A 14,608-nucleotide genomic window follows, 5' to 3' on the forward strand; every position below is an offset into this window, starting at 1 on the left:
TCACGTTGGCTTTTTCAAGCCACTCCAATCAGCCATTTCTGTCTCTATGATGTACAATAGTGAGTAAATGCCGATTTTATTTCTGATGTTACAATACAATATCATCTCACTTACCATTGCAGGTAGCGCATGTACAAAATTCAAATCAGGAGGCAGATGAAGCAATCTTTAATCCAGGTGCAGCCCGAATAGATTAAAAAGGGTATCTTAAAGTCTGTGCAGTGACAAGAAGCGGTCTGCATTTATGCAGAAGTGAAAGCATGTGGTAGTATATGCCACAACCTGATGCAAATTGTCTGACGCAAATGAAATTCATGAGGGACATTTGATGCAGACATCACCTCAAGTGATTTAAAAGAACAAATGACTTTACAAACTGTATTGTCCTTCATGACAATCACTTCAGAATATATGAAGGTTCAAATGTCATGAATGCTTTTGTTCTCTGACAGTACAGACAGACCAAAGAACTTGACAGAGAGGAGAGTTTTTTTGGGGGGTTTGGGGTTTTTTCCCCATTGGTGGACAGCGTTGGATGACTTCCTTAGTTTACTACATTTACTAAATAAAAGTGTAAGGAAATAATTTACCACTTCAAAAAATCCTTTTTAACGTGAACATACGGCTATGATTCATCCCACACTGGTATTATTTTCACAATCACTTTATTAAGTGCACTAAATCATGAAATCCATGAAATCAAGAAAGAGAAAGTGATTTTTTAAAACCAAACAGTAATAGTTAGCAGAGAAAAAAAAAAGATTAATAAATTGGTTTGCTTTGTTAATATAACCTCAAACACAATGAACACACTGAAAAGCCCTTCTGTGTTTATGTATAGATTGCAAAAAAAATGAACAGTATCAATAAAAATGCAGACACAAAACTGCTTGTATTCAAGTATTGTGTTAAAATTATTATTTCCCCATTCACTTATTGGAAGTAATTGTGGCAATCACTATAGCCACACAGATTACAAGTGAAGTAACAGTTACACAGTGTGTTCTGGTTGGACAGCACGTTCAATGCTTTGGCTTTGGATTGGACCTCACACTGTCTTCGAAACAGAAGCATATAAAATCCTTTACACACATCAGTGTTGTCCTTTCTTTTCCTGGCACCAACAGAAGCCTTAGTACACTACCATGTATTTGTCTGATATTTACCATCACTGACTCAAGTGTTGAATTATCCACAGAGCAATGTTCATAAAGCCATCAGACTCAGCATCCACTTTGGCGAGAGAGTGGTTGTTCCCTGGGTACCACAGCAACCTAAACAACACACGTCAGAGCATTAGCGAATGAACAATAAAATCCCTGTCATGCAGTGCGTATCTGACATAACCAATGAAACATGGTACTCAGACAAGCTGCTTACCGGACTGGGACCTGCTTTGCTTTCAGTGCTCTGTAATATTCAATTCCTTGCTTGTTAGGTACACGCTTGTCATCTTCCCCTAAGGTAAGCAGTACTGGTGTCTGAACCTAAATGAGAAATCACCTTAGGTATATTGGGTGACAACACCAATAAAATAACATGTACGCAGTCAAGACACAAACACAGAAATTCTCGTACCTGTGTTACGTGTTTAATGGGGGACTTGTTCAACATCTGTTCCCAAACAGCAGGGTCAGGTAGACAGTCTGTGCTGTAGTTATAGCCAGCCTCAACCATGCACCTGCAAAAACCAGAGTTAAACATCAACGGGAAGAAATAAAAAAAAATCTGTGAACGGCTTTGAGGTCTTTTGTTCCTGCAGTGTTTGTGTGCATTATTGAACACTTCCTTCCCTGACAGTGAGGCAGACTCATGCCCTTTATCCCACTCACTTGCTTACAGCTGCCAGAAGGGAATGTCAGGGGTGTCAGTGATAAAACAGCACAGATGTGTAGTTGTGCACGACTGACAGTCACAAAATTAGTAAACAAAAGTATGGGAATGTGCATATCAAAACATACCAGTCTGGGATGTCAGTGCTGCCAATCATGGAGGCCAAATTGATGACAGGGTTGCGAGCCACACAGGCCTTGTAGAAACCTGGATACTGGCCAATCAGATGACAGGCCAGGAAACCACCATGGGAGCCCCCAGAAACTGCCACCCTCTGCAGGTCGAACTCGTCACCTTTCAGAACACTTTCAACAGCAAACTGGGAAGAAAAGATGGGCAAACACTAAGAGAACATTTGAAGGACACATGGAGAATAGCAAATCATTAGTTGGGGATTATGTATACTGTTGAGACATGATTTAAACAGAAACTATAGCAACCAACATAAAATAATTATGGAAATCAACTGACTCAACAGTATTAACAAAGATATCACCATGAATCAACAATTAAAGTCATTTTTACTAGTAGCAGCAAAAGATACTTATCAATTTCACAACTCGGAAAAGTTTATAACCACTGTTTTAAAGAGCATCTGTGGCTCTTTTTTTTTTTTTTTTTTAATCTTACTTGAACATCTTTGACATCCTGGTTGCCAACATTACCAGGTAATGAGAGGATACTGTCCTGGCCATATCCAAGAGAGCCACGATAGTTCACTGAAAAAAAAACATTGGAAAACAAAAAACATATTCTCATCTATGTATTAAGGCAGGGTATTGTGACATATTCCTGTATATGTAAACACACATTTTTTTTATTTTTTTTTTTTAAAAAAAAGGTACAATACAATATCCTCTGAAATGAAAACCAAGAACTTCCTTAGCTGCCACACAGGCAGTGTATTCCCGGCCTAAGTTACCAACTGGCCATCAGCTGGAACAGTTTTCCAATGAAAGTAATATCGCTCTGGTATATGTAACATGTTAAATGGTACATTTACCAAATGGTAAATGTGTTGGCAACACAAAATTATAATTGGTTTTGCCTATGAGCATTGAGCAGCATGTTCCTGGAGTATATGAAAGGTCTTTAAATGTTCAGAAGATAGGAATACGCAAAGTCTCTTAAATGCTTTTTCTAGTCTGAAACCCTATCAAAGCAACCAATTTATACATCAATTTATCTTCCATCTGCAGGAGACAGATTGGGAGTCTTGCTCATCATCTAATATATATTGTATCAATGGACCTCTGAGCAGGTGTGACACATGAACTTACCCAGTAATATAGCAAAGCCCATCCTGCACAGCACAGAGGACGACAGAAGCCACTCAGCTACAATCACTGAGTGGGGACCCCCTTATTAAAAAAAGAAAAAAAGAAAAAAAGAAAAGTGGTTATGAATAATACAGATTGACAGTTTGCATTAAAAGTAATCTGTGTCTTTGTTACCTTAGTGCTGTGGGGCAAAAATGTCAGACACTAATCTGCATGTAGAATTAAAATACATGAAACATATTACAGGACTGTGAGCTGTGTTACAAAAGACCATCCTTGGTTTTGAGAATATGATTAAACATTTTGCCACTAAGGGCACTATCGTCATAGCAACCACTGTTGGCAATGCCAATCTTATGTGTAGCAGTAGCTCTTGTCTGAACAGAAACAAATCTCAACACTGAGTCTATCCTAAAAATAAACTCAACGTGGATTAATAGCACGTTTCTTATTTCAGGATGTAAGCATAATGTTCAAATAATGGTTCAAAACAGAACATTTATAATATTAATGTTATCTTTTTGGGATACTATATGAAGTTAATATTGTACACTAATGTACAGTATTAACAATTATGTAATATTATCTAACTCTTCATTTTGTTTGCTCTAGAAACAAGTAATAGCTACAGAACCATAATGAGTGTAACCAACCATGAGGAGTGACAATCAGAGGCAGCTTCACTCCTTCCTTCACCTCCTTTGGTTTGATCAACAAAGCTTCAAAATCAAGGCCAGCTAGAAAATAGAAAAATTAGTTAGTCTGATTAAGATTACATATACTGTTCTACTTGTGTCCCATAAACAAATTTGTTGATGAATCTGCAAAACCCAGTGATTATTAAATTTAGCCTGTTTATTCTTTAAAAAGGTGACTGGCTAATAACTTTACTTAACGCCTCAAATATTAATTATATACAGTACTTCCCTACCTGTTTATTAGGCAAACCTCTCACAATTATAGTTTTTGTGGATTCTGTCAGAAAGGTCTTGACTCAACTCTGATTATTTTTAGGCTATAGATAGTGGGGGCAGCAAGACTGCAATGCATGAAGATGTATTTTTCACATATTCTGTGCCTGTCATATATATGAAACAAAAGGGAAAGTGGACAAAACTAACTGCATCCCTTCAAAACATCTGAGGAAAACAGGGAAAAAAGGACTGTATTTTAGGTTGTTCTGCTAGGACTCCTGTCTACATACCAGGAAAATAAAGAATTAGCATTCTTACGGTATTGACTGTTGTCTTGCTCTGGGGGAGGGGTGAAAGTCAAGATCTGCCAATGAATATCTGGTAACACCTGAGAGTCTTCCAAAGTAACCCACACCACTTCTTCCTGAGAATCCCGGGCCGGAAGGAAACCGACCCTCTGGACATAGAAATTACATTGCAATGAGTGACATAGTAGATTCTCCATCTCATGAAGTTTTATTTTTTGTGTAGTAACCCCATCCCAAAAATTGCATTGATCTAACAGCATACTTAATATATACTATACGTCAAAATATGAATACTCAAATAAAGCCCATTCTTAATGAAAACACTGATCCTACCAGAGTTGAGGGGCAGTTAGGTGAGGAGAAGCTGACCACCATCAGATCTCTTTCTATGTTCAGCAGACACCAGTTACCAACTTCAGACTCTGCAGACAAACAGAGAACATCATTAGACACAGGTTGAAATTATCATGTTCAAGCAGTCCCAGAACACTGCTATCTATGGTAGGCAAATCAGGTATTAAAGACTGTCAACACCAAACATCAGTAAACAACACTGTCTAGACCTGAGCGTGAATAACGCCTAGTGACTCACTTGAAGTCAGAGAGGTGACGCTCCCTGTGCTTATATCCACCATCAACAGATCCTACAAGAGAAACCATGACAACTTTTTTCAGGTAAAAAGTGATTTCAACATTCTCAGTCAAAACACCTTAAGTACAAAATGTATATATATCAGGAAAATAGCAAGCAATTCTGGTCACAATAACAAGCCATTTCCCAGGAGTTGACTGTACCTTGCGGCTGCGCTGAGGACAAGCTACAATAATACGCTGACTATCAGCTGACCAGCACTGAGGGGACAACTGAGAGCTGTAGATACCAGTGAAGCCATCTGTAAAGCCACACATATACACATAGACATAATAAGGTTATAATATACCACACAGTGAAAAAAATGGGCCATGTGTCTACCAAGTATTCCTTACCCTCTCTAGGTCGCTGCACCACATCCACCACCACTGAGGTTTTCTTAGTATACCAGTCATACTAGAATTAAAGCATGCAAGCACATAGATGTATAAGTATTCAAATGTATTTCTGCTTCAACAAATGTACATAATTTACTGTGTATAAGAGAATAGAAAAGTACAAGATGATGCATTGTGTAAAGAAACATCCATTCTAACTAATTATTTTCTTTGAGGACAGTAGACTACACTTAGTATAGAAGATAAAGAGGCTTTATTCTGTTTTACCATACAGAGCCTGCTGCACTGCATGTGTGGCCCATAGACAGAACATTCCAAGTACACAATTCGACACTGGTCTGGACTCAGCCTGGGGGAGCACACTGCACTGGTGCCTGATGACAGCTGCTCTGAGGGACACAACAAACAAATACACATGAATATGTGCAATCTTGTGTAGCTGTACAAACTGGTTGATGATGATTCTGTTCGAGTTTCAGGCATGTGCATCATGCCTCTGTGCAGGACAGACATTGATCATCATACCTTAATTTACCTGGATCGTGTTTATGAAATATGTATTACAGACCTAAATGATAGAAGGAACAAGCATTCACTTACCACATTTCCCACCAGTAAGATCCACATAGAACAAAGATGACCTGGCAGAGAAAGGGAAACGTGAATGAATTGCAGTATTAGCGTTTGAGTCTTACTGAAGAAAGTTCTGACAATCAAGCATTAATTCCAACTTTTCTCTGGTCAGTATAAACAGTAATCACCTCCTGTTAGGGCAGTACTTGAGACCAAGTCTGAAAGGCTCATGCCACCAGCCCACAAACACCACACCTGTGTCACCTGGAGCCCAAAATGCCTGTAGAGATAGAGACAGAATGACAGTAAGACCAAGAGTGGGCAAGAGCAAAAGAGTATTAGAACATGACATATTGGCAAATATTAAAACCAAACTACTCATCATTGCACAAACTGTTTTACTAACCTGTCCAGGTGAGATATTTTCGGGCACTCCTTCCAGCACAGAGACATTGTCACCCTCGATGTCCAAAACACAAAGCACTGGGGAGCTCTTACTAACCAGTGCCTCTCCCCAGTCCTCAGAGAAGACAAACTGCTCCCCCTGCAGGAATTAAAAAAGCAAAAGCACTACAAGTTAAGCAAGAGAGGAATTAAATCTAAGAATGTTGAATTAAAGCTTTGAATAGTGAAGATGTTTTGTATTTCATAGTAGTAATTTCAGTCACTTTTACAGCCTCCTTTTTCTCCACTCTAATGTTCTCCTCCTCATCTCCAATAGAAGACAACTCTGGTGACACAGTCTACAAACCAAAAAGGAGACACAGAATAACAAATTATTACCTCTTCATTACACTAATCTTATCTATAGTACCAAGGCTATGACCTATCTTAAATAGTGAATCAACACAAAATCACATACAGGGCAGAAAACGTGGTGACTTATGGTCACATCCCAATGAGTGTTGTCAAGTTATTTTGCATTTGAAAAGTGATGGAAATACCTGGGATATATTCAAAATGAAACCACTTTGCAGTGTTGTTGAGACGAAGTGATAAGTTTCCATTCAATGGCATTCAACAACCTTTGACATACATTTGATCTGGTTTGGTGAGTGTGTATCAGCTGAAGTCATCAGTCCACCACCAAGGTAATTTTGCATCATACGGCCTGTATTCAAGGCTATCTTTTCAATTTAATTCTATATTCACAAAACCACAGAATAGCTAGCAACTTGCACCAACACTGCAACTAGACTATCAATGAAACAATAAAAAGAAAAAAAATGTTATGTTGTGGGCAGTATTGAACTCAACAGCATTGACATAAGGGAAAATCGACACGCTTTAAAGTCTCAACCTATAGAGAGCAGTGCAGCTGTGCCCTATGTGATTCAGTGTTGATTTAATCTCAAAGCTGACAGACCTGGAAGAAAGATTCTGCCTTCGGTTTCTTTCTCTCTGCCACATACAAGAGGTGTGTCTCAGAGTGGGACCAAACCAAGCAGCCAAACTGCTCTAAGGATGCAAAATACTGTGATTAAAATCTGCACGGCATAGGTAAAAGTCACATTTTTGAAGAAATTTGTTAACAAAAAATTATGATTTTAAGCGCGGATGACTCACCATCTTCATAGACTTTGCCATGCTTCTTTAAGGCTGTTAGATCGATGCTCTTCATCTTGATGTTTTTACTCCAGATCTGTAGGGTCACAAAGATGTCATGAGAACAGAGAGGTGAGAGATCTCAAGTTCAAAATGATAAGTCACATGAGGTTGTTAAACACGTGGAAAATGTAGCAGAGCAGAGATACTACAGGGGACAATAAAAAAGTAGAAAAGTAAAAAAGTGGAATAAAGACATTTAGCAGGTTGGGTGAGAGAATCAATGCTGAATGTGTTCCAGAATGACAGCCACACACCTCCAGAAACTGTTTGTCCTCTCCTTTGACTGTACACTCTCTGACTACAGCCTTCATTTCACCCGAAGGAGAATCCTTACTTAGCACCCTGACAGGAGAAACACATATATGACACACTGTTCAGTCTGCTCAGGATTACATCAAAGAGAATGACTCCAACTCCACTCCAGATGACATGACAAAATTTTTACATACTCCCCCTTGATCTCAGTGCAGTTTCCTGAAGCTCCAGAGTAGACCACCGACTTATCATCATGGAATACAATGTACTGGCGGCAAAATTTGACATTCTCATTTCTCTCCAAATCCCGCTGGCTCCATTCTGCAAAGTTAAGTAAATAAAATGCTATCATTTTCAATGAACATACACAGACCTGAATATCTTAGTATGGCACAAACACACACCTGTGTAGATGTTACTGTATTTGCCTCCATACTGAGAGGTGATGACAGGTCCCACATCTGCTCTGCTCAAAGAAGGAAAGAGGCTGAGTTCTCTGTAGAGCCTGGCAATTTCCTCGGGGTTGGTCATCACCTGACAACACGCAGCAGAGTAACTCAAACCACGTCTCTGTGATACAAACTGTCTCACAAAGAACAATGCCTTATTCATGTCCGAGCAACGAAGCTAGCCAGTAATACATAAGTTTGGATAGTTAACACAGTTTTCCACCAAAATCAGAAGTCAGTTGATAAACATTAGCCCAATTCGTTACGCAATTGTTGGGTGGCAAACAGAGTAAACAAGTGACCAAGCTAGTTTGTTGCTAGCAGTGTTTGGCGGATTTAATTGCACCAGGAACTTCCTGTGGCAGCTGACAGCAGACAACAGACCCAGAGTCCGTCTGCTAGCTTGACTTGAAAGCTTGCTAACGTTCAATTATTAAAAAAAAAAAAAAACAGTGACAGCGTTATTGACGAAAGCCATACACGTGTGCCTTTATAGCTAAGGTGTATTTTTGTAGCGTTTGTTATCTGCTCAAGTAGTCAGTTAAGTTTAATCTTACCTGTGACTCCATGATAGGAACGGTGTGTGTCGCTGGTCTGCGAATGCCAGCCCGTTGAAAGCACAATGGAATGGGTTGCTCCAGTACAAAGCTAGCCAAAAAGTAAATGTAAGACATTTTACAGCTTCCTCTTGCAACTTCAAAAATAAAATAAAATCCCTCTCGAACACTTCCTGAATGTATCAAAACACTGGAATTCAAGAATAAATTAGTGATGAACAAGATTAAATACATCGCTTACAGCAGCTGCCAGACAACCTGGAACGTTTTCTATCATTAAAAATAGTTTATTAATAGTAGAAATATATATCAATGCTTTTATTTTGTAGGTAAATCACCTCTGCTACACCCAAAAGGAAGAAGTAGACAAATAAATTAACTGATCTTTTAACGCCCTCTTGCGTTGTAAATAATAAACTGTAGACTAATTTGTATTGTGCTAGTGCATAGTTATTGGACTCAGAGAGTCCCTTCCCTAGAAGCACAGTGATATATGTTTTTTGACAAGATATATTTCTAAATAACTTTGTGTTAGTCGGTTTCTTGTGTTAATAAAAACCTCCGCACTGGTTCTGTCAGTCAGCTGGGGTAGGTGGGGTCACAAAGAGCCAAGATGGCTGACTTTGAGGAGCCGCTGCCAGATGAGGAGAAGGTTTGGAGACAATTTTATTCTTTACTCAGTGGTAATTTCTCATATTTGTGGAGAGCTATCCGTGTTGTATGTTCACATGAGTGAACGGTTAAGTTTTGGAAAGAGAATGCCAGTTTTTTGTCACGCATCGAAATGCTAAACTTGTGTTTTTAAGCTACGATTAGCTAACTAGCCAATGCTAGTTAAAGCTTATAGTTGGCTAGCGGCTAGATAAAACGCCGTTAGAGGACTTTAACCACAGGACACTTTGACTTAAAACTTTTTAGTAGTTGTAACCAAAATAATGGACATATATGTAGCGATGTACCTCCAAAAGTGGTGTTCCAATGTCTATACTAGTCTGCAGTAATTACAGAGTGGGTTACGTATTCATCTCATATAACGTTAGCTAACATTAGCGGCTAACGTTACTTTGCTTTGGATTTCTGGGTCAAACAGATTCAGTTGCAGCTCAAATACTTGTTAGCCTCACATGGCTTGTGATCGGGATATGTGTGCCTACAGTTTAGATGGAGTCTGATAGTGACACCCTCCGTAATACCAGTGGCAGCTGGAGGCAAGGCTCAAAGTATTATGAATGACAGACTTTGCGTAGTGATTTTGCTAGGAAAAGTGAATACAGGAACATGTCATTTTCCCTGTAGACACGTAGCAACGAGGCTGGTTCAAAGCTAGAAACAAGAGTGGTAATGTCAAGAGACATTTAAGATTTAAGGTCTATTGATAGTCAACGGGAAAATTCAGGGCAAGATGATGGCATAATATTATTGAGACATGATACATCGTCTAGACAAGCTGTTTCCAATTCAGTGTCCATTCTGTACTGAAGTGCACTGCTTACATTGTCTTGATGTTTATTCCTAGGTAGACATCTCCCTCTTTCCCTCTCCCTCCCTTAAATGACAAAAGCTGTAATGAAACTATATCAGTTATACTCTCTGTGCACTATTATTTAGTAAAACATGCTTTCTGCAATTAATGTAATTATTGACTGATTTTTCTTTGAAACCAAGACATTATTATTGCAAAATTAAAAGTGCATCTTAGTATCAGCTATGGCAATATGACAGTGTCAAAACTGGATGCCAAATTACTAACAAAGTACATTTTTTCAACTTTTTTGACTTGTTCAAGTATGTTAATGGATTGTTTTGCTTGATAAACAGTGAAAAACATATTAATTGTAGGTATTGGTATGTAATGTCACTCTTTCTGTTCATTGTATGGCAAGTCATATTTCCGACAATATCACGATTGCATAATTAATTGGTCACATTTAATTTGCTTCCATAGGTCCGCATAGCGGCCAACTTTGTGACTCATGCCCCCCCAGGAGAGTTCAATGAAGTCTTCAATGGTAAGGAGCAGTTGTGGCAAGATGCCTATGATATATGATATGCATTGAGTATGATGTAAGTTACTTAACCTCTGATACTATTGTTTTGTCTCTTAAGAGTGCTACACAAACAGTTTTTTTTGTCTTGCTAGATGTGCGGCTCCTTCTCAATAATGACAACCTCCTTAGGGAGGGGGCTTCACAGTAAGTAACATTCAATTATAAGTACCGTCTGAAATTCAAATACTCATAATTTAACACCAGGGCATCCATATTGAAGGATATTTTTGCAGTTTGAATTCTATTAGGCAGTGAGAAATGCATGCACAGTCAGTGTTCTCAAAATGGTCAGTGGAAAACATTTGTTGAAAGCTTTTGATGTCATGTTATGAATGTCTACCGTACTTTTATGCCCCTTCTGTTTGTCTAGCTCCTTTGCCCAGTACAATATGGATCAGTTTACTCCTGCCAAACTAGAGGGCTATGATGAACCGGTATGTTTCATCCATAAGTGTTTCATATTTATTTCAGAAGAGCAAGTGTCTGAGCCAGACTTTTTCAGTCTTTCCTCTCCCTTCTTTTTAGGTGCTGATCACAGAGCATGGAGACTTGGGTCAGGGACGTTTCCTGGACCCCCGCAACCGTTTGTCATTCCGCTTCGATCACCTAAGAAAAGAGGTGAGCGACGTGCAGCCGTATGACGGCGATACAGCCCTGAGAAGCTGGAGAGATGCCTGTGATACTGCCCTTAGTGCCTATGTCAAGGAGCACTACCCTACTGGAGTCTGCACGGTAGGGCACACACAATTTGTGGCAAAATAGCATTCTAATCAATATAGATTACATTTTACCCATAACAATAATGTGTGTGTTGCAGGTATATGGAAAGATGGTTGATAGTCAGCAAACTATCATAGCCTGCATTGAGGGACATCAGTTTCAGCCCAAAAACTTCTGGTATAGTGATCCTCCTGCAAACAGCTCTTTTTTTATACATATCTGGATATGTGTGTGTCTTAGAGGATATATTACTAATATTTATTATATAGCTCTATCACAAAGGACTTGTGTATATTTTTAAACAAGGTGAAAGTGAAATAATTGGTCTTTCAGTTTTATAAACATTCTTGATGCTGCTGTCTTATTGTAATATAGGACTTTTCTTCATTTCTGTAACACAGGAATGGTCGCTGTAGGTCAGAGTGGAAGCTTACCATTGGTCAGTCCACTGCTCAGGTGGTGGGAGTGTTGAAAATCCAGGTACATTCAGTTCAGTGTGCTCATCTGAATAAATTACAGCAAGGAAGAATATTCTTGAAAAAAACACCAACTTACTAGTGAAGTTATTCTCTGTCTCCAGGTGCACTATTATGAAGATGGGAACGTGCAGCTGGTTAGCCATAAGGAGGTAGAAGAATCAATACCAGTAACTGTAAGTAAAAATTTAATACACAGGCACAAACACACTCTCGCAGTGTTTCAGCATGGTTTGAACCTTACTTTTGTATGGACTCAAATAAGGATCAAAAAAATGTTGTGATTGTAAACTGATGTTCACAATTATTTCCGAAGTTTGTATTTGAAAATCAACCTTTGTAAACCTGTAAAGTAAATCTGCATGAGAAATGCAAGTTTGTGCATGTGTACAAAAGATTTGTATTTGTAAACAAAAAATGTGCATGTGTAGAAAAGACTTTGTTGCTTTGTATTTGCTAAAATGACTTGTATTTTGATTTGAGCATCACAAACAGTGGGAACTTTGAGTGCTGAACTTTACATGGAGTTTTCTGCTCTGTATCTGTACGCAGATGTTCACAAAAGTAATTCTTCCCTCAGTGTCTTTCTCTAACCTCACCAGTTATATCATTTGTTCTCAGAATTCACTTTTTATTTTACAAATACAAATAATTTCTACACAATACGCTTATTTCACAAATATTGATTTACAACTACAAACTTGATACATAGTATTAGACCGGCTGTGCTATTTCTGTTTGTAGGATAAAGGGTGATGATTGTATGTGTGTTTTTACAGAATGAAAGCCAGACAGCCAAGGAATTTGTTGACATTATTGAGAATGCTGAAAATGACTACCAGGTAAGATACCTTTCATTGACTACACAGTTTATGTACTTATGTTTATAATAACATGTTTTACTTTTATGGAAACATAAATAAAGAAACATTTTGACTTTTTAAGTAAATGCACAAATAGTATACTTGATACTTGTTTTCCTCTGCTTTTTTGCCCTCAGACTGCAATCAGTGAGAACTACCAGACCATGTCTGATACCACTTTTAAGGCCCTGCGTCGTCAGCTGCCCGTTACACGCACTAAGATCGACTGGAATAAGATCCTAAGTTACAAAATTGGCAAGGAGATGCAGAATGCCTAGTGGGTGGTCAGGGACGCACGCTCCACTTGTCCCACAACCCACCTATACATGCGCAAGGACTAACCAAAGCAAAACTATGTCAGTATGGGGCAAGGAAATAATTTAAAAAAAAAAACACAAACAAAAAAAGTATAACTGAAGATTTGCAGACTGTTAGGCACAGGTATCTGTCTGCTGTAAGGAAGTTGCAGTTATGGAGATAATTGATGGTTTGAAGGAACTGGTTACTTCTGGATGTGTGTTGTTAAAAGAGTTGTGTTGGGTCAGTGTGCAGGGCTGTGCTCAGGACTGCTACATTAAAGGAGCAAATCTTCCTTCGGCTGTCTGAGGTATCGCCGACCTCCCTAGATTCAGGTGTCAGAAATTGCAATATTTTTTCTTTGTCAAACTGATGCAGAACTGTGATCACGTCACAGTGGAGATCTCAGCACACCGGGACAAAAAAAAGGAACTGCACAAGGCAGCTGATGAGAGAAATTAAGCACATCATCACATATCAGGGTATGATTTTGGACAGGAAAATATTCATTTTGTGAAAGTTTTTGTTTCTTTTTTGGAAATCGAAATCAGGCGCGTCAGTAAAATTGGCAGGAAAATGAATAGCAGTCATCTGACATTTCAACTGTTGATAGGTTTATAGTATTGCTGAACTGACATGGAACTTAGTTATACATTGCTAAAGAAATTGACAGTATTTTAGCCTGTTAACAGTTAGGAGTAGCACAATCCTCAGCATAGCTCTGTCCCTGCACTGTAGACCTGTATGTTTGTCGGTGTTTGTCAGAGCTGAGGGAATGTTTACTTGTTTTCTGTTGCGCTCCACTGATGTATGTGTCTCCACCAATGCAAGCTATGATGACTGAAATAAGATAAAGCAACTTCTACGCTGCTGCATCTATAATGCATTCTCTGGTCTCTTACTTTGGCAACACCACCTCCATTGCTGTACAGCTTTTCCTTTGTGAAAGGGAAACATACTCATAATAACCAAGATTTATTTGCCAAAATCTCTTTCCTATGGTAAAGAACTCCATCCTCCCACCCATGTATGCAAATTTCTATTTTAATATGCTGGTTTTTTGTTGGAGTCTTAGAATATTGCACTCTTAACCATAACAAACTGTTTGTGTATTGGCCAAAGCCAAGTGAATGCAAAACAGTTGCCATGTAAGGCAAGATCATATTCTGTATAAGTTACATGACTTCTGTAAGGCCACATCATACTGTATGTGTTACATGTCTTCTAAGTAGGCTGACTCTGGATCAGTTACTTGTTAGCTAGACTTAAGTGCTGTGTTCAACCCTCACACTATACTACAACTGTGTGCCGATCAGTTATAAAATTCAAGACTGTACTGCCCCATTCTGTTGTACAAATAAATGGATTGAACATCTCGGCTGTCACTTTCATGCTGTCACATATATACCTTGCATAGCCGATCAGTCAAGATCCAGA

At 38.7% G+C, this 14,608-nt stretch overlaps 2 protein-coding genes across 2 annotated transcripts; one reads left to right on the forward strand and one right to left on the reverse strand.

Annotated features, from left to right (window-relative positions):
* Positions 1 to 91: 91 nt before the first annotated feature.
* Positions 92 to 8,848, reverse strand: LOC111218987 (acylamino-acid-releasing enzyme-like). Its single transcript, XM_022741514.1, has 23 exons — positions 8,768 to 8,848; positions 8,166 to 8,295; positions 7,956 to 8,082; positions 7,761 to 7,848; positions 7,465 to 7,540; positions 7,265 to 7,356; positions 6,567 to 6,641; positions 6,305 to 6,442; positions 6,087 to 6,178; positions 5,926 to 5,966; positions 5,593 to 5,714; positions 5,323 to 5,383; positions 5,131 to 5,228; positions 4,928 to 4,979; positions 4,669 to 4,757; positions 4,346 to 4,484; positions 3,767 to 3,850; positions 3,114 to 3,194; positions 2,464 to 2,552; positions 1,962 to 2,152; positions 1,579 to 1,681; positions 1,381 to 1,487; positions 92 to 1,274 (listed from the first exon to the last, which is right to left on the reverse strand). Exons 1-23 carry the CDS (start codon positions 8,777 to 8,779, stop codon positions 1,169 to 1,171), a joined length of 2,193 nt encoding a protein of 730 aa, XP_022597235.1. The 5' UTR covers positions 8,780 to 8,848; the 3' UTR covers positions 92 to 1,168.
* A 412-nt stretch (positions 8,849 to 9,260) lies between these two features.
* LOC111218994 (F-actin-capping protein subunit alpha-1-like) lies at positions 9,261 to 14,546 on the forward strand. Its single transcript, XM_022741526.1, has 10 exons — positions 9,261 to 9,419; positions 10,713 to 10,776; positions 10,908 to 10,959; positions 11,186 to 11,249; positions 11,341 to 11,547; positions 11,633 to 11,712; positions 11,937 to 12,015; positions 12,116 to 12,187; positions 12,791 to 12,853; positions 13,012 to 14,546. Exons 1-10 carry the CDS (start codon positions 9,381 to 9,383, stop codon positions 13,150 to 13,152), a joined length of 861 nt encoding a protein of 286 aa, XP_022597247.1. The 5' UTR covers positions 9,261 to 9,380; the 3' UTR covers positions 13,153 to 14,546.
* The last annotated feature ends 62 nt before the right edge of the window (positions 14,547 to 14,608 follow it).

The sequence above is a fragment of the Seriola dumerili genome, unplaced genomic scaffold (genome assembly GCF_002260705.1).
Source record: "Seriola dumerili isolate Sdu_G_001 unplaced genomic scaffold, Sdu_1.0 BDQW01000056.1, whole genome shotgun sequence".
NCBI classification, from domain to species: Eukaryota; Metazoa; Chordata; class Actinopteri; order Carangiformes; family Carangidae; genus Seriola; species Seriola dumerili.